At 42.5% G+C, this 20,212-nt stretch overlaps 1 protein-coding gene across 1 annotated transcript in view; it reads right to left on the reverse strand.

Annotated features, from left to right (window-relative positions):
* LDLRAD3 (low density lipoprotein receptor class A domain containing 3) overlaps positions 1-19,055 on the reverse strand; it is a gene marked incomplete at its 5' end in the record, with an annotated part of 70,877 nt that extends 51,822 nt beyond the window's left edge. Inside the window, 4 exons of the mRNA XM_010160120.1 lie at positions 727-852; positions 3,599-3,665; positions 4,761-4,838; positions 18,913-19,055. Of these exons, the coding sequence (XP_010158422.1) occupies positions 727-852; positions 3,599-3,665; positions 4,761-4,838; positions 18,913-19,055 (414 nt within the window). The remainder of the gene's footprint in view (positions 1-726; positions 853-3,598; positions 3,666-4,760; positions 4,839-18,912) is intronic.
* Between the last annotated feature and the right edge of the window lie 1,157 nt (positions 19,056-20,212).

Genomic DNA, 20,212 nt, shown 5'->3' on the forward strand with positions numbered 1-20,212 from the left:
TGCTTTTACCGGCTCCTGATAATAGCTATAGAGCTGCTGTATCAAACATAACCTTCCCTTACTGCTATGGTACATCCCTGCTAGACTTACAGATACAAATGGATCAATGCAGCCACACGCAGGGGGTTTAACCCACGTCAAGCAGTACTTCAGATGATCTCTGCTGCGACTTTCCTGCAAGATGCTGAACAGCAGCTCAAGCTAGTGTGTTGGTAGATATGTCTGACTTCAAGAACCTCCACCTCCTTCCAAGAACCTGTTTCACTAACTAACCCTTTATTTGCTTTTTTGTTGTTTGAGAACATGCATAAACAGAGAAACTCAAATGTGCTGATGAACAAATAAGTCATATTCTCCAGTGACAAGAAACTGGCAAATAAAAATTAAACCATATTAAGTCACATTCAAGATCTACCCCATCTGAGTTACATTTGAGTAGAGAGAACCTGTTCAAAGCAAACACACAGCTTACATCTCCTTTCAAAGTTACAAAGGGGCTTGAAGCATCATACAGGCATTGTGTACAAAACAGTTCGTGTACAAAGGCAGAGCTGGACCTTAGAAAAAAAGAGTATCACAAAGTGAAAAGGTCAAGGATCATCTGGGTGGTAAATGACAGAGAATACTTCACCCACACTAAAGGTTAACAAATGCTTCCTTTACAAATAGCATTAATTAGTGGAAAGAAAAAGCAGCACCCTCACTCGCAAGCAGGCTGACACTTACTGCAGTTCTCCTCATCGCTGCCATCGGGACAGTCCTCGAAGCCGTTGCACCGGAAGCGGCCAATGATACAGTGGATCCCGCTAGCGCAGGGGAAGAACGTGGCACCGCATTTGGATTTGGCTTTTGCTGGGAAGAAGACACAGACAGAACAGGACAAAGATGAGGGAAACAATATACAGAGGTTTTGTAGCAGTACAGGTTAGGGCACTCGAGGCAGTGCTGGTGGCACCGATGTTAGCTGGGTGCCTTCCAAGCTCCCTACGGCTGGCTTTCAACTGCTTCAATTTAAACTTAAAACAAGTCAAATGACCTGTCAAAACAAACTGAAACTGTGCAAAATTTGGAGTACAAGTTTGGAAACTTGACAAGCAGGGACTCCTAACCATCACTTAAAGATCCATGTGAATTAGACCGACTTAGAAGCATTGGGGGGAAAAATATTAAAATAGAGGGTCACACTTCGCAGAAAACAAGAGCAACTATCCCCCCTCCCCTCTGTGGAGGTCTGTTGCGTCACTGCACCAGGCATAAGCCCAGGATACAAACATCTAAGCAGGTTCTCAGGCAGCAGACAACCACCCCCAGAGGCAAAGGTCTAGATGAACTAGTTACAGCCCACCCCCCGCCCTGCAGCTGTATGTCATGCCGAGTCCACAAACACTAAACAGCAGCAGAATCTAGATTCTGTACACCACCAAGCTTCTCTTGCTTGCTCAGAGAAGTCAAGTGAAGAGCCCCAGGTAGACAGAGAAAACGAACACGGCAGCAAGTTCAGAGAATATGGGATCTGGAGGCAAATGTCGACAAAGACAAGCGTATAAAGAGTAAGGAAACATCTGGAGACGAAAAGCAATACCGATATCAAGCAAGTTAGTGTCTTTGTGAGAATAAGAAACACAAGACCGTCATTAAAGACTTTCAGGCTGCAAAAATCAAACTCAAAAAAGAAATTGCTATAGTTAACACTGCCTTTATTCAGCACAGTTTATATAAAATTGGATGTAAAAGGAGCATGAGTTACATGAATTGCATCTCTTGCTGTACTTCTCTCCATCATTCATTATACAGTTCTTCAGGACAGAAACTACATCTATTTCATAGCACCAGCAGAGCTTTTCATAAAACACTAAATACTAACAGTACCATCAAAACGTGTTTAACAAATGATTACAGAATCTCATTATGATCTCAAGTACTTCACTGCACAGCAACTTTTCACAGCAGCGAGAACACTGCGCTGAGTGATGCAGATGCTTCCACCATGATGCTCAAGGCAAGCACCAGTTAAGTCTTGTGGTATTACCAGCCTAGAACAAAGCATCTCCAAAAGTAAAAAACAATTTAATGAGACACATAGTTAAATTTTTTCCCTCCCTTTTGCTTTTTCAAATTAGCACATGACACGATGGACTACATCAGTGGACTCTAAACTCTTCAGAAAGTCCACACTAAAGCAACACCAGTCACCATGGGAAAAGCATGCTGGTGACTGCAGGAAGATGTGTGCAGAGCAGTGAGAACACACGGTAATACTATGCACAGACCATTGATGGGAGAACACTGGAAAAGAGCCATATCCATAACTTGCGGGCCCTTTAAGTAAATGTGTCCTACTCCTACACCAAACCTACAGGATGCGTTTCCAACTCGCAGGTTTTAAGATGTGACAGATCTGGAGATCACAGTGACAGGCAGTCTTTTTATGCAGCCATATGGCACATCGATACGTCAGCCTGCACAGGCCAGGACAAGGTCAGAGACAACCAGAGTACAGACAAAAAGAAGTAAATCCAATAGGGACAAACAGCTGCTTCATTAATTTAGAAGGAATCCTCCCTTCCAGGGTTAAAAACTAAGTGTAGCTGTAACAAAGCCTTCTTCCATCACTCAGAGTGCATAGAAACCGTTTTAAAATACAGCTACACTAACTCTCACTTGATTTAGTGTCCTCCAACAGCAAGTTCCTGCAGTCCCTCTCTTATGTGTTTTTCTATATTATACAAGTAATTTTCTGTTAGAATTATGAAGTGTAAAGTAGGATGTATCACTGAATTTCACATATTCAACTACCACTTTTTCTGAAGAACATCCAAGGTCCACTTGGGGAAAAAAGGTGAACCATTACTTGATAGAAAACCAGATGATAAATTACCCTTAAGTAGCTGCTGTGCTTAACATCACCCGCAATGGAAAACCCTCAGCCGAGACATTCAAGCCGCTGCAATTCTTTGCACAACTTAAGAGTTTTGAGGCAGACTAATCTCAGCTGAGTAACTCGGTAACCACAGGGTTTGAGGCAGTACCATACTCCAGTCGTTAAACAAAAACAGCAGAACACACATCTCGGCAACAGATTCCCAGGCTGTCACCACAGCAAGCGGTCTATGTTAGCATTTGACCAATATTCAGCACACCAACCAGTCAGCCGAGCTGCTGCTGGGAGCGTGTGGGAATAACACACGTAGATGTGAAGATGTGCCCAATGTTTCACATGCTATGTTTTTGTTGCTGTTCTTTTTCTGAAAGCTAACATCTTTCCAAAACCATGCAGTGCATTTACATTCCCCAAACCAAATGACTGCCTCTGCACAGCTCCCTTTCTTAGAGATGTATTTTGAGCCAGAACAGTTCCAGGAGGGGGAGAAGAAATAAGAAAAAAAAAAAAAAAAAGAGGGAAGCGATTCTGATTTTGCCCGTTAACTGTATTCCATTCAAGTACATTTACTTCAGTCATTTGGGATCAGAGTTCAGAGGCTACCAACTTTCTGGCCAGTCTTACTCAGAGATGCCCTTTACCACCTCTGAAAATCCTGCCAAATTAAGGCTTCAAAATAGTTTACCTCTAAAATTTCTAACCGGGACCACCTCTTACTCTTAGAGGCTTGCTCTTCCAGACAGACTTCAGGCTGAGAACTGTTAAAACCAGAGCCTCTGGCCCCCTGAAGAGCAGAAGTCATGTGTCGGGAAAGCGCAGGCCAGAGCTGCATGTGGTGATGAATAATGAAGGTATGACAGGCACATCACAGCCATCTCAGCTGTCCTGGCCCCTAAGGCAAGAAGGCCCAAAGCACATCTGGTGTGTTGCCTTCAGCTACCGCACTAAAGCCATAAGTAATATCTAATGTTTGATCACATCTGGAGAAAAAAGGTGCTGCAATGACCAGGAACAAAGTAGAGTTTCTGGAAAACACCCAAAGCATTTCGGGCATTAAAATGTACAAAGTTTTCTTCTGCGCAAAGCATCCTGATAGCCCCATCAAAGAGTGAGGGGAAACCATTCAGGACAATGATTTAATGGAAGTATTACTTAGATGGATAAATAACATTTAGTTTAACATTTTCTCCCAGGCCTTTTCCTATCTCCTACTCTTGAAACAGCTGCCAGAGAACAAGACAATTCAGTTTTAGAATAACTGCTTATCAAAAAAGCACATCCCAGTAACCACAGACCAAAACCAAACAAGAAACTGAACACCTTCAAATTATCTGTTTCCCCTTTACACAGTCCAATGATTTTTTTTAAACTCAATGGGAGGAAAAAAACCCCAAAGAAAACCCAAATGTAATTCTCTGTATTTACAACAGAGATGATACATACACAAACCATTCCCAATTCAAACTTTCATTTACATTAGGCACCACAAAAGATAAGAGCATTCAAATATCATAGTGATTCACTAGTCACGCAGCTAGCATTTACTAGACACAAGTCTCACTCCCAAACAGAACTCAGTTCTCCAAGCTGCAATTCCAGACACAACATACATTTCCCATATGCCGTGCATAAATGCAGAAAAAATAAGAAACCAGTAACAGCTTAGTCCAAGCCACATCCCCTGACTCCAGGGAGCTAATGGGTATTTCTGTTTTATTTTCAATTCAACATCCTTCTTGTCCTCTGACACAGTTTTCCCAAGGTTTTCTGGCAAGCGTTGTTTGGGTATTGCTCAAAGTTTCTATGGAAAGCACAGTAATTTCTTCCTGAGCAGAAATACACCTTCCTAGTCTACAATGATCCCTGGAGACACCCTTACCAGGAAAGGGCTATCCATTTTCTTCAGGTCTTCAGCACCCTCACAAGTCACAGACATGTACACCAGGATCATGACTACCTGTAGATTCAAGTCAAAGATTCACAGAGTGGAAGGGACCTCTAGAGATTGTCTAGTCCAACCGCCCCTGCCAGAGCAGGATCACCTGGAGTAGATCACAAAGGAACAAGTCCAGGCACCTTTTGAAAGTCTCCAGAGGAGACTCCACCACCTCCCTGGGCAGCCTGTTCCAGTGCTCTGTCACCCTCACAGGGAAGAAGTGTTTCCTCATGGTCAGGTTGAGTGTGCTGCACTAGTCCCAGTACTCCTCTGCAATTCCTGCTCCCATTATATGATTGCTATGAAAAAGGTTTCTTCTCCTTTGCTCATCATCGTGTCTTCTACTGCACAGGTTTCAAGTTTTCAGGCAGATCTGTATGTGACAAGCTTTATGTTTATTTAACAGGAGCTACGCAGTTGGCTCCTTCAGTGACTTTAGCCTTGAAAAGCTTTCAGGGACAGCATTACCTTTGCAATCTATATCCTTCTGTTACACTTGGCTGAAATGGGCTCAGGGTAAACAAAAGTTACCGGGATATCAGGAAATGACAAGAGAAGTGAAAAAGGACACAGGCACATGGGGATCATCTGGCCTTATTTAGCCAGAGTGTTACAACCAGCTGAGTAAAGGGAAGAAGCTGGTTTTGTCTAAAGGAACTGGCAAGTCCTCCTGAGCCCAGATCTCCAGAACCTAAGAAACACAGACCTCACATCAGAGGGGAAGGGGTCAGGACTGACAGACACACTTTAAACACAACAACAAACCCCAAACAAACAAAATAATCAGCAACTTGCAAAAGCATGTCTAAAGAAAGGCTACTCAAATAACACATCCAGTCTGGATCCAATTGCAGAAATACAGCAAGTACAAAACCCACCCTGAATAATCTGACATTCAACCCATCTGTGAACTGATGGCAGAAGAGAATTGATTCACTCCAGATCTACTCTTCATCTGTTACCTAGTCATGGCAGGAAACATCTACCTAGAATCATAGAATTCATCTACCTGAATCTTTATTTACCTTACACAAAAGGGAATTGTCATGGTATTTAGAAAGAGGTGGGGGGGAGGGGAAGGGAAAAAATCACTCTTCAGTAAAATATTCTTCGCACCACTTAAAACTTGGTTGTGAAGCAAGCGGCGAAGATAGTGGCAGAGAACTGCTGGCTGCAGTATAAGCTTGCCAAACACTCCCCCCAGGTTGGTTTGCCTAAGTTCAAGAAAATTATTTTGGCAGTTTTATGTGTGAATCTGTGAAGTTGCTCCTTATGCTGCGCAGAAGCCAATCTTGCCCTTCTTTTCAGGCTCTAAAAACCCAGTAATTTCCCATCACGACTGGTTGTACATTCCACTGAAGATGTGACAGTTTGCAGGCACAGCTCTACAAAACTAACAGAAAAAACATTTGCTATCTTTAGGGTACAAAACATGAAACAGCACTATTTTTCAGAAAGGGCGATCCATTTCATTATTTCTCAGCAAGGGGGAATCAGATTTGGCATATACTGTGTAAAACCTTACACTGTACACAGATACCCCCTTATATAAAAGCAGTGCTAACTGGGCAGACTCTTGACTCGGTAAGGACCTAAAACATGACTAGAAGGTTACAACATATCTTCTGTAACGGGCAGGTGATTTTTCTTTCCATAGACAGAGTAGCAAAGACACAAAACATCTTCTACAATTATCAGCAACTGAAGTGTAGTTGTTGACTACAGATTTGAGGACTATAGTCAGGACAAGATGGCATGGCCTGACTTTTTTGAAGGAAAATCATCACGTGTAACTAAGTAGATACTAACCAACTTTTAAGGTATCACAGTAAAATTTTAAACCCGTATCCCACTGTAATGACACAATACTTAAAAAGAAGACATTATACACTTAAACAGGTTGAGCTTCTTGTACAGAAGCCAGTACACTGTCTTGCTAATGAAACTTTAGGAAAGAAACTTTGCTCGAATCATTACTGTTGTGCCAGACAGCCCCCACCTCCAGCATTTCACACCCAGTTACAATGAACCAGACATTGCTTACTGCATGCAACAGATGCAAAGACAGTACACAACCAGCACCCCACACAACGTGGCCACTAGGACAAGCACATTTCCTTCTTTTAACTCTACGAACACTTACTATTTGGAATATTTCTCAGTTATTTAGCAATCTGGAATGAGGGGAAACAAGATGTAGCAGATCCAACAGCAGACGTTTTGTGATGACCTGCAGTTAGAAGTAAACTGCATGATATTTCAGCATCAGCATCTTTTGTACTCAAATTGTTGCCTCAAAACCCCTCCAGATAGCAATCAGGCAAGATAACTTTATCCTGCTTCACACCTACACATCTCAATCGAACAACAGATGTTGTTATATTCAGCTAATCAAATCTTGATTACTTGCATGCAACAAGAGCGACTCTCCAGATAAACTGTTGCGTACAGATGCGGCGTTATTGAAGAACCACAGGTATTTTCCCAACTTTGGTAATGAACCACCTTAATCTTCTCTGCTGTGGTCAATTTATGCTGACATGCCACCGCACAGCAGACAGCACTGTGAAACCAGGCTCTCTTGATGTGTGCGTGGTGAGGTGCACTCCAGTAAAGCCTCTACATACAGGAGCTGAAGGCAGCCATCTTTCCAACTTCTCCATACTCTTTGAAAAATAGGTTTTAACTTCAATTTATGAAGAAGAGAAGGATCAGTTTTACAACACTATGTAACACAAGCAGGACAGCACCAGGATACGATCCCTTTGACTCCAAGGACTCAAACTCTAAACCAGTTCATACTAACAGTTATTTTGGGTTAGTTAATTGCTGTTTGGATCCTACAGTATTTTCAGTTCCTCGTGGGAAAGCCACTGTCGCCTGCAGTCATCAGCTGCCTCACCACAGAAGGCAAACGCATCATTTGTTGGCTCACAGAGCCCTTCAGCCGGGCTGTCTTGCAGAATGACGCAGAGAAGTTTCACTTTCTCAGCTTGCTTCTTCCGCATCTAGAAAAAAGCTAGCACCCAACAGTCAACTATGCCAGAGGGTCTCCAGGACAAAACAACTATTTCATAAGTTTTGACCCAAACCACAGCCAACTGCAAAGCTTGCAGTGCACCTACAAAAAGCCATTGGGTCACTCTTACCTTTGCTCCCTCTGTTTAACCACCGCTCAGGTGAAAGAGTTGCTAGTCATAAACCGCTAACATAAACTCAGAGAAAGTGAGCCTAAGTAGTACTTTATTTTAAAGGCAGTAATTTTTATTTTAAGGAGTGAAATTACCCCACAGGAAACATCAGAGGTCACCTCCAGCACCGTAAACTATCGCCCAGTTGTGTGGGCAGATCTACACTACAGTTTACAGCAACAGAGAACAGACAACGCTAAAGAAGCTGATGGAGTCCGCTGCCATGAAGTGGAAACTGCTTCCTTTAAAGAGGGGAAAAAAAGAGAAAGCACTTCAGAGCTGGACTACTATGGGTCAGTGGCCTTTATTTCTTGCCAGACAGTAACGCCTTAAAGTAATCTTCATGGTCTAGAAGTCAATATTTCAGTCCTTCAAAATCATCACAAAGCAGATGACATGTCAGAACAGAGCACAGACAAAAAGCTTGTTTTTCAGGCATTCAGTAAAGCCAATTCTCACTAAAGTAGTATTTTAGAAGCTATTACTCATTAAACAATCTGAACAATATCATTATACAAAAGGACAAATTCTAAATCAGCTGTTACACCATACGTATTATGGACAACTTTGAAGTTGTTAAGCTACCCAGGATGCATCCAGGCAGGACAAGTAAGAGGAGCAACCCTCCTCAGAGGGCTTCAGCATGTCTGATGGGCTACAATCCCTCACCCCATCCTGGACTACTACCTACCTAAGCTTTTTATTTCAGTTGTGCCACTGATTCCAGCCGTTAAACCCCTCTGATTCCAAGCTCTCCTACTGGGCTATTTACTGACCCCCCATCTAGAGGAGGCAATCAAGAGGATTAAATAATTAACACCACAAACCCTCTTGATCTCCCTGCATAAAAAGATAGCAGATATAAGTAGCTATTGCACTTGCTCTCACTCATGTGTAAATTTCTGTAATTGAGCTTCAAATGATATACTGACCATGGTAATTTCATTATAAATCTTATTATAACTACTAAGTATTTAGTTGCTGAATCATTAGTGAAAACAAGAGTTAATTCCAGTTTGATATTCCGAGTTCGAGACTGAGTGACAAAAAGATCAGCAGCTGGCTTAGAGCATCTTCCCAACTAAAGCAGACACTCATTTCATGCATTGTTTCATATTCAGCTTTGCTTTAAAATTCTGATGTTTGTCACCTACTTGCAACAAATATTCCAGGTCAACCTGGAGATAACAGGAAGCAGCAAGAAAAAAAAGAAGGAGGCTTAAAAACACTCAGCAACTCTGATTAGAAGTCCAGAGGTCTTCTATGGGTGTACAGCTGTATATACAGCTGTATATACAGCTGTATATACAGCTACTTCTGTAGCAGGATTCCTAGCTTTCTACTCTATATTCTAGTTATTTAGGAAAAGAAAAAAGGAATTAACATCATCCTTTTACACAAATAATTACTAGATTATAAATAAGAACAGGACCACTGAAGATTCTTTTTCCACAGTTTTGTAAAATTGTTGTTTGCACAACACCTGGTAGCCTGGAATCCTAGCACATGCCAATGCTTATTCCACTACACAAGCTCTACTTTGACTGAAGCTTTTTATTGCCATGATCCTTCGAGGGTGCAAGCTCTGGTAGAATGCTTCTCTCTTCCTTAGTTCTCTGGCCTTGCTGTTAGATTTTTGCCTTCCATATATTAAGCACACTCCCCTGGCCATACGTACTCAATTAAAAAAAAAAAAAAAATTACCTACTTAGCAGTTTCCATACAGACTTGTGTTTTCTCCACAGACATTTAAAAGGCACTAGATGGAGATGTAGTGTAAGGTAGGGCACCAAAAGGCGAGACTGTTAGTCCTGTTTACAGGGAGAGTTAGATTCCCAGATCATACTCTCAGAAAACACCCACAAGCCCCACACTTCCACCATTTCACATAGATTTTAGTAGGTATAGAGTGTTTTGAAGTATTCAAATTGTTGTAATTACTCTAGTTCTTTTAACATACTGCTTTTATATTTATCTCTGTGCCTTCATCTTGCTCCTTGTGCCTGTACTGCCCTCCATGCTCATGGGGGATTACAGAGCACATCATATCAAGTCAGTATTTAACAGCTAGCTTGGTTATTTGTAACAACCATTCAGCTGTCTTTGGACATACCCATTTGCAGCAGAGGCTTGTCACCATCTCCAAAACTGCACACAATGACCAAAGTTCACAGCCACATAAGCCTCTGGTGAGTACCATGAGCCATGTCACAGACACTCCACACTTCCCAAAGCAGCAGACACAAATTTGATGAACTAAAGGGTACAAGCTCAGTTCTAATACTTTTTAATGATGTTATAGAATCATAAGATAAGATTCTCAAACAGGACAAAGTGATTTTGATGCTGGTGTTTGGGTTTAAGTAACAAGTTACTAAGTCCCTTACTTGTAAGTGTTCATTACTTGCTTATTTATATCTTCCAAGACATGGTGAGCTTTGATACAACACACACTTCACAGCTATTTAGCTCACACTACCGTAAGCTGTTAGCTAGCAAGAAAGAATCCAAATTTATCAGAAACCAACACTGCAAACTTCTCAAACCTAAAGCAGCAACAGACTGCTGCAGATGAAATGACTTCACCTTTACACATGATGTGGCAGTCCAAAAAAATTGTGGCAGATATACAGTGCTGGATCTTAATCCCAAGGAATCTGAATGCATCTCCTGAAAATAATCACCCTGACCCTCATCTTCTGTAGCATTAGCCTTACTTACACCATCAGTTCAAGCCTGGTGTTAAGAATCTTTTTTGAGGCTGCTGATTCATTAAACATTTTACAGTCAATAATCTTCACAGATGGGTAGAATCAGTCCCACCCAGGGTCTTGGCCTGGTGCTGTATTTCCAGATCTCAGCTGGTTTAGACAATCCCTAGAGCTTACCTACATTACTTCTGAATTGGTCATTTCTTATTAACAAAATGCTGCATCTCATCCTTCAGTGCAGAGCTCTGCTTGTTGAGCCTAAAGCCTAGTATTTAAAAGGGTGGCAACCAGAGTTATTTCATGCCCTTTGTTCCTCTACGTGAAAGCCATTCATTAGACTGACTCTGCTGAGTGGCTAAATGCAAGTAAAGTATCTTCAGCTATCATAATTGTGCTATCATAATAAGTAGTCATTAAATAGCTTATACAGATAGCAGAACTCACTGTTTCTACAAGACCTTTGCTGTGTCTTTTAAAGTGGCTATGAGATCTGGTTACTTAGCAGTGTGGAAGTCATGAATTTGCTCTCACAGTAAAGTGTAAGGAAAGGCAAAGACAAACACCTAAATTCAGACTGCCACGAGAATTATTTAGGTTGATAGTAATCACCATCTATTAGTAAATTTTGTCTGCCTGTCTATTTTAATTTTGGGACTTACAAAAGGAAAAGCATGGGTACTTAATGTGCCTTAATATAATCCCAGCTTGTGATCTTCCTGTACAGCAGACTCCAAACACATTCCTGACAGAGGGCAAAACCCATGATTTTTTTTATTAAAAGCAGTGAACAGCAGCAAATTGAAAGGACTTCTGAAATCTACCCCACATCAAAGAGGGCAGGACAAGGCAGTCCAACAGTCCTCCAGGCATATGACATGGGTTTAAAGCTGGTGCAGTCCCCACTCAACCCTCCTCCTCCCTCCTGTGTGGCACTGCAGGAGCTGTTGCACTCAAGAGTGTCTCCAGTGCCAGAGCCACTTCCTCAGCCATTACTTACGTTTCAGCGGGCTTTTTCCTTTACACAATTTCAACCCCTCTGATGCTGTGAAGCTTTTAACACATGCAGTTCTTCCAAAACTACCTCTTTTGTAGAAAGTGGATGTAATTAAGTCAGTCCAAATGCATATGAAATACTAGTCTGAAGATGAAAACCCAACCAACCTGCCTTTGTTCTGCAAGAGTTCCCGTTTCCCGATTGAAAGGTTTTAGAGCACAGGAAAACATTCTTCACATAATCTAGGAAACCCAGGTTGCCAATTGCAGAGTGGGGGTTTCATTTAGCATTCTTGTGAAAAGACTGTTTACATCTCATCCACAACTATGTGTAATCGTTCCTTACAAACACTTTCCTGCAGATTCTCCATCCCTGAATGTGCCTGAGCAGTAAAACCTGTTGCCAGTGGACACCAGAGGGAGCAGCAAACGTTTGTCGGGTAGGTAGTTTTTAAATTGGAGATGGAACAATTTTAGGTACGGGAAACCTCGGGGAAACTTAAAAATGGTTATCGTGAGCTGTATTTTACAACTACAATATATTGCTAATCCAGTCTAACTCCTCATCAATGCAGGGTCAACAAGGAGTAAGAGCAAGTATGCAGATACAAACAAGCTTAGTTTTGCCACGTATACCTCCCGTTCCCTCACTCCACCTCCTGATAACACCGGAAGATCTATAAAGTCTTCCTGAGACTATAAAATTTATACAAAACGCTGTGTGCATTTAGATAGATTACATGGAACTGCATGCATACCCAACACAGAAGGGAATGTGAAAAAATACAGCACTTTTATTATGTATAAACAGTTCAAACTACAGAGTAAAACCAAGAACATGGTTAAGAGACATATAAGAGAAGATGAAATCAAGGATTAATATGAAATCAACAATGAACAAATAATTACAGCACTATCTCAAATATTGCTCTACTGATCTGTCAGACTGTTAAAAATGCTTGCAAAAACAACAGAAGCATGGTTACACACATAGCACAGATCAGAAAACACTCCCACCACACATTCATAAAAAGCCCTCAAAACCCTTATTTAAGGAATTAAACATAAAAAGAAAACTTAAGTTTTCTCAGGCCTTCATCTTTGTACTGCAGCATGTAGCCTACCAGATCTAGGAGCTCCTAGGGTATTTGTCACCAGGATCCCTGGCTTCAGCATGGGTTCCAAGGGCTTCAATTCCCTGATACAGAAACAGAAAGGCATTTACCAGATCTGCTAGACACCTGGATTAAATTGGTTTCTCATATTGCCCAGTGTGAGTCACAGTACTCAGGGTTATGAGAATTAGACAGCTGGTGTGGGACTCCAGAAAAGCTTGGCTCACGAAACTACGCTGGGTGCAACCCAGGGCTACAGACATAAACCCTTCGGAGTGTGAGGGGTCCCCTACAAGCATGTGTGTCTCAGGCAAGAGACAAAGCTGACCTAGAGCAGAAGCTTGCTTGGCAGGTGTCATGGTTCAGGCCCAGCCAGCAACACAGCACCACACAGCCACTCACTCACTCCCCAACCCCTCAGGATGGGGAGAAGAAAAATAAGGTGGGTTGGGATAAGGACAGGGAGGAATCACTCACCAGTTATGGTCACAGGTAAAACAAACTCCACTTGGGGCGGAAAAATCAGTTTAATTAGTTACCAATCAAATCAGAGTAAGATAATGAGGGATAGAACCAAATCTTAAAAACACCTTCCCCCCACCTCTCCTCTCTTCCTGGGCTCAGCTTTGCTCCCCATTTCTCTACCTCCACCCCACTGGCTGTACAAGGGGACCAGAGAATGAAGGTTGTGGTCAGTCCATCAAACATTGGCTCTACCACTCCTTTCTCCTCAGGGGAAGACTCCTCACACTGCCCCTGCTCTGGCACAAGGCTTCCCACAGAGTAACGGGCTCTTCAGGCACAGCCACCTGCTCCGTCGTAGAGCCCTACTCAGGCTGCAAGGGGGGAGTTCTCTGCGTGACACCCCCCTCCCACATAGCTGCAGGGCAGAGCCTGCCCTCTCACCATGGGCTGCAGGGGAACCTCTGCTCTGGCCCACCTCCTCCCCACTTTTCTGCACTGACAGGGAATACTAGTTAATTGACCATTTTTATGCAGTACTTCATTTAATGAAGACACTCTCCCCCATGGAGATGACTTGCTCATAAAGACTTTGTCTGAAGGACAATCAGAGCAAGGTCTGATGATGATTGATGAAATTGCTGGTGATGAAATGAGCTTTTTACTACTTAAGTTCCAGATGTTCCTACAGAAGCTAGCCCTTGTTAGCCAGTGCAGAAGTGTGCTGGCAGCATATTCTTACAAGCACGGATGATGCCCTGTTGCTCAGACACTGCAGACAGCCTTTAGCATCGACTCAAAAACCTGCTTTACCTTTATGTTTGTGCTGAATGAGCAACAGTGGCAACTGGAAAAAGAAACATGTGAGAGACAGAAGTTCCTAACATGAGAACACACTGTCCCAAGGCTAACCTTGCACAGGATTTTTTTTCTGTCCCATAGCCAACACTCTTTAGCCCTTGGATTAACACAGCTAGTCCCTGTATTCACTGTGTGCCACTACTGCTCACAGCTGAACACACAAACTTGGCATGTAAGAAATGGCTCTCAGAAGAGCAATGAAGGAAAATCTGGACCTCTGGGTATTTGGTATGTCTTTAATTCTGGCTGTTGCCCTGCCAGGCACTTAGCAAAGATGATGTGCCATGCTCTGAATCTGCACCATCTGTTGCTCGTTAGCTGACAAAAGCAGCAACATGCTATCTCTCTACTAGCTGTTGCTCATTAGCTGACAAAAGCCCTTTTCAGTGTTCACATTCTTTCTGTAATAATCTAATACAGAGATGTACAAAGAAAAGAGGAAAAATATGACAGAGTAAATTATGAGCTTAATTAAGAACATTAGTGTACTCTTAAATCTCAAGAAGAGAATCCAACAGCGGGATGCAGGTCTGGGCCCCAAAGGAGATGTCAGCAGGTAGGTGCAAAGGTCAGTACTAAAGATAATCCATATACCTGAAAATGTTTTGAAACACGCAAGCATGCATTTCTAGGCTCTTTCCATTCAGGTTCTCTGTTTTGTGCTACTTCAGTTCTTCCATACTTGAGAACAGAGCAGCTGACGACATGCAGCTCCCACCTTGACCAGTGCAAGCACTAACCCCAGGTATATGTATGCCTGGTGTGCAACCAGAGCAGGATTCAGGAGCTACACAGTCAACCCCTATAAGCTCCACAGGGAAGTCCTGTTGGTAAAGATTCTGCATTTGTCAAGTGAAGCCTCAGCTTCCATTATAAATCATCTACACTGCTAAAAAGCAGCAGAAACCCCACTAACATTAAAAGGAACCCTGCACGACAGATACTGGACTACACCAGAACCAGCAGAGCCAGAGGGAATGAACTACAAAAGGATTGTGCATTTTGAGAGACACACCGATGACAGCAGATTACTCAAACTAGAGAGAACTGGAAATACAAAACATTTACACTGCCACGACAGATACTGGACTACACCAGAACCAGCAGAGCCAGAGGGAATGAACTACAAAAGGATTGTGCATTTTGAGAGACACACCGATGACAGCAGATTACTCAAACTAGAGAGAATTGGAAATACAAAACATTTACACTGCTATGGTCAATTAATTCTTATTCAAGCTCAATTAGTGGCTTGGGGGAAAAGCCGAAGAGATATTCTGCTTCGAGGAGAAGCAGTTCTTAGTCATGACAATGAGAAGTCACCGTCTCAGCTTCTTGCCTCCCTCCTACACCTTTTCTTAACCCTTCTCCCCAGATAAAACCAGGTAAAATTTTTCTGTCATCGCATCACCATGACAGAAGGCAAGAGTACGAGAAGTGTTCTGTGCGCTAAACAGCACACAGGCAGCTGGCATGGGAAGTGTTAAATGATCACAGGTCAGGGCACAGAGGAAACAAGGAAGATGATAGATAGTATGGATTCTGGCAAGCGTGGGAGAGGAAGAAAAAGTCCACAAGCGAAGCAACATGGTTAACAGAGATGGTCCTGCAAAGCAGGAGACAAAAGGGACAAAAGGAAGAGACAGAAGAGATAAGACATTAATGGACAAGATACAGGTAGTTCTACTTTGCATCTTCTTTTCTCTTCACACCCAGACCAACACTTTTCACTCACTGGCCACAGAAAATTAGAACCAGGCCATGAGTTATAAGTCTTCCTGTTTGAAAGGGGATGGACAGGATGAGATATTACAGCAAGGGAATTGGTAAAATATGCTGGACACCCATGTTCAACCGTAAGGCAGTCCAAAAGAGAGAGAAAGACTTTGCACATAACCACACACCCGAGTGCATGAAACTTCCTCCGTGGGCACACCAAAGCACAGCAAACTTGTCTTCACAGAACTACCAGCCCACAGTACCAGATGAATCCTGTAACCACACTCCTGCTCACACAGAAACACTTTAAAACAAGGTTAAAGCCTTTCAGTGTCAACTGGTTGATGAGGAATCACAGACAAAGCAGCTTAAAGCACAGCTCAGTAGTAACACACTGGGAACTCAGCCAGCTCATGCTGCCAATGCAACTCCTATGGCTTTGTCTTCACCATCAACAGCTCAGCTAATGCAAAGCAACATCGCAGTCGACAAACAAAGGACTTCAATTTTGCTGCAAGGTGAGTTTTAGTAACCAGAGTCCTATTCTGATAGTAATAGCCCAAACCAATTAAAGTTTTATACCTACATCTATACACACACACTCCAACCCTTGCGACGCTAGCGTAACACTTGCAATCATAGCTGTCCTCCTTGGGGTTGTCCGACGCAAGCAACAACACATGCTGGTACAGTGACACAACCAGAGCCACCACACACACACATTTGAATGTCAACTGTTCTTGTTTTTCAGCTGTTGTTTCTGCAGTCAAGGAGAGCAATTCCTGGGATCCTACATTCCCCCCTCCCACTCACTAAGGCCAGAGGATCTGTATGTCAATCGCACTGCACATCGTTAAAAACTGTTTGGTTCAGCTTTTATCCCATCACTGCAAACTGATCATGTACTAGGAAAAGGTTTTCCCAGGGGCATATTCAAACCCTGGAACAGGTGCCCAGTGGGGCTGTGAACTCTCCATCCTTGGAAATCTATAAAACTTGACCAGAGAAGGCCCTGAGCAACCCTGATCAGAGTTAGTCCTGCTCTAAGCAAGCAGCTGGACCAAATGACACCTAGAGTCCTTTCCAACCTGAAGTAATCCAGGATCTTTACAGACTGCCACAAGCTGGAGGCAGGAGAAGAGACAAGTGATTTTTCTTCTTTGCCCTTTTTGGACAAGACACTAGGGCTGCCTTTCAGTGCCTTAACTCTGGAGCTAGCAACTCTGGTAACACCCAATTCGGGCTGCATAAGCCCATCCAAATTTTGATTACTTTCTGATGTAAAAGATTGGTTGGTAACATTTTAACAGTTTAACATAAGAAAGTGACCATTTTCAAAATTCATCAAAAGAGCAAAAGAAACATTTTCAGCTGCACACAATGTATGTATATACTCACATGCATAGTGACTGAATTGTCCCTCTGAAGCTATGAGCAAGGCTAAGCGCTTAGCAGAATTCAAAAGGGGATGTTTCCTGGGTTAGAAGGCCCATCCATCATTAACACAGTAAACCAATTTCTTCAATTCAGACATAAGCCAACAACTAACAATGCAAAGCCTTCCCAGCCTCCCTAATAATGCTATAATTCTCTCCCAGTGACTCCTCTCATACCCCACGTCTCTGTCATGGCACACCGACTGTAGCTACACAGGCATATTCAGCATCCCACGCACAGTGGCTGGTTCGTTAGACATGCTTCTCATGGCAGTATACAGAGTTACAAGCTGCCTACTAAAACAGAGAGGATGGAGACACAGACACAGGCAGCTAGGACCTCTCTGGTTGCATTACAGAACCTTGTTTGCTTGAATATTAATTTTTTGTTTGGAGATTCAAATGGACACTATCTCCATTCTGTTTTGGCTTATCTGACCTGTTAACAGCAGGTCAGCACAGAATATGAATCCCTTGCTCTCCCTGTTGTCTTTTTTCCATAATAATTTTACATTTATGAAGGTGATTAGATAGCAGATAGATGTGTGGGAAGAGGAAAGAACAGTTTAGTTATCTCTTAATTTGGGCAGGATCTAAATGATGCTCATGCAAAAAAATTAGCCAATCAAGTGGGCTGCAAGTATTTAAAAAAAACCCACAAAGGACAATTTTGCAGAAACTTGAATTAATAGTTGCAGCATAGCCTAGATCAGTGAGGTTTGAGTCTCTTGTGACAAGAACAACTGTTACGAACTGTCATTTCGCAGCTATTTATAGTTTATTGTCAGTTACTACGTTCATTACCGTCAGCAATTCACTAGATCCAACTCATTTTGGTAAGGAAGTTTTTGATCAGAGAGCATATTTTCCTGTTATAGATTCATGGGTAAATACCCAGCCCCACCTTCATTAAGAAAATCTTCACTAAGGTTAATGAAAACCTTCATTAAGATTTTCTAATTGTACCAGGTGAAACAAAATTCATGCAAAGCAGAGGATGGCAACATTCTTAGAGACAGAAAACCTGGTTCGTATCTATGAATACAGAGAAGTGCCATCATTCAGCCTGTTTTAAGTTAAAACTGCACACCAAAAGTCATGCCAGCAGCTTGTTCAGGAGCCAGGTAAGGAGGAACCTTAGACTCACACAGCTGTTGTCACTAGGATGCTCTCACTCAAAGGTACAGGTTGAACTCTGGACACTTCTTAATCTTGTCTAAGTTCCCACTAATATGAATTCTGCTAGGGTTTAAACAGACACATAAAATGACAACCAATCCTTGCAACAGGCCCACCCTTTCCTATGATGTTAAAATCTAAGTAAGAGAAAAAACCCAGTATTAGCCTGTCTTCAATGCTGCAACACAAACTTGATGCTTTATAAAGACTAAATTTTATACAGGTACTTTTAATGCTTTAGAAAGGACAAAAAAGCTCACTGGTTTAAAGCAGAACTAGGACTGGAGATTTCCATAGCACAGATAAAGCCCCCTTATTCTGAAAGGGATGGATAACTGGGGTTAAAGAAGAGGCATTAAGTTAAAATAGCAAGAGCATATTAACTGACTTGAAATAACATGTTAAGGGTCATAGCAACGGTCACTTACGGCATTCAAACCACTGTCACCAAACCAGTCCGGCAGCCCATCACACTGCCAGGCCCCTGGGATACAGCGCCCGTTACTGCACATGAAGTTTCCAGGAATGTTGCATTCATTTGTGAAGTTATTCCCAGGCAACAGCTGGCTCTCTGTGATAAACAAAAAAGAGGAAAATTTAGAGGGTATTTTTAAACAAGGCAGAAAAGCACTCACTGAGCAAGCTGTTTATCAGTGGTTGAATGAAGATCACAGAATCACAGAATGGTTGGGGTTGGAAGGGACCTTGAAGACCATCTAGTTCCACCCCCCCTGCCATGGGCAGGGACACCTTCCACTAGACCAGGTTGCTCAAAGCCTCATCCAGCCTGGCCTTGAACACTTCCAGGGATGGGGCATCCACAGCTTCTCTGGGCAACCTGTTCCAGTGCCTCACCACCCTCTCTGTGAAGAACTTCTTCCTGATATCCAATCTAAACCTCCCCTCTTTCCACTTAAACCCATTACCCCTTGTCCTGTTACTGCATGTCCGTGTAAAAAGTCCCCCCCAGCTTCCTTGTAGCCCCTTCAGGTGCTGGAAGGTGCTATAAGGTCTCCCCGGAGCCTTCTCTTCTCCAGGCTGAACAAGCCCAACTCTCTCAGCCTGTCCCCATAGCAGAGGGGCTCCAGCCCTCTGAGCATCTTCGTGGCCTCCTCTGGACTTGCTCCAAGCAGTCGATATCCTTCTTATGTTGGGGACCCCACAGCTGGATGCAGCACTCCAGGTGGGGTCTCACGAGAGCAGAGTAGAAGGGGAGAATCTCCTCTCTCAATCTACTGGCCACACTTCCCCTGATGGAACTTATGGATCCTGACCCCGGTTATTCTGTCATTATCTCATCAGTATCCTGAGTATGGTGCTTGGTAAGACTTTTTCTTTCCTCCTAAATTATCATCATTTTACCTGTTCTCCATTCACACTACCCATTTTACAGATTTCTTTCTTGTCATTTTCTTTCTAGGAAAGAACATACATGCAGTGTTCTACGTATCCTCCGGTCAAAGCAAAGTTTGTGTTTAAAAAAAAAAAGACTGTATGAAGGTGATAATCTGAACACAACTAAACCAGATGAGGCTATTAGAACTCAGGTCCATACTTCCCATGCTTTTGTCAGATCACTATTTAGCTTGCAAAATATTTTTTTGCAGTTACCTCAGGGCTAGGAACTAGGTAACATATTGACTAATTCATACTATGTTTTCAATTATTTCTTAAACATAGTATTGCTGATCAAAGTTAGATTTGAACCTTTTGGTGTCAATACAGTTA

The sequence above is a fragment of the Eurypyga helias genome, unplaced genomic scaffold (assembly GCF_000690775.1).
Source record: "Eurypyga helias isolate BGI_N326 unplaced genomic scaffold, ASM69077v1 scaffold12200, whole genome shotgun sequence".
In the NCBI taxonomy this organism is placed as follows: domain Eukaryota; kingdom Metazoa; phylum Chordata; class Aves; order Eurypygiformes; family Eurypygidae; genus Eurypyga; species Eurypyga helias.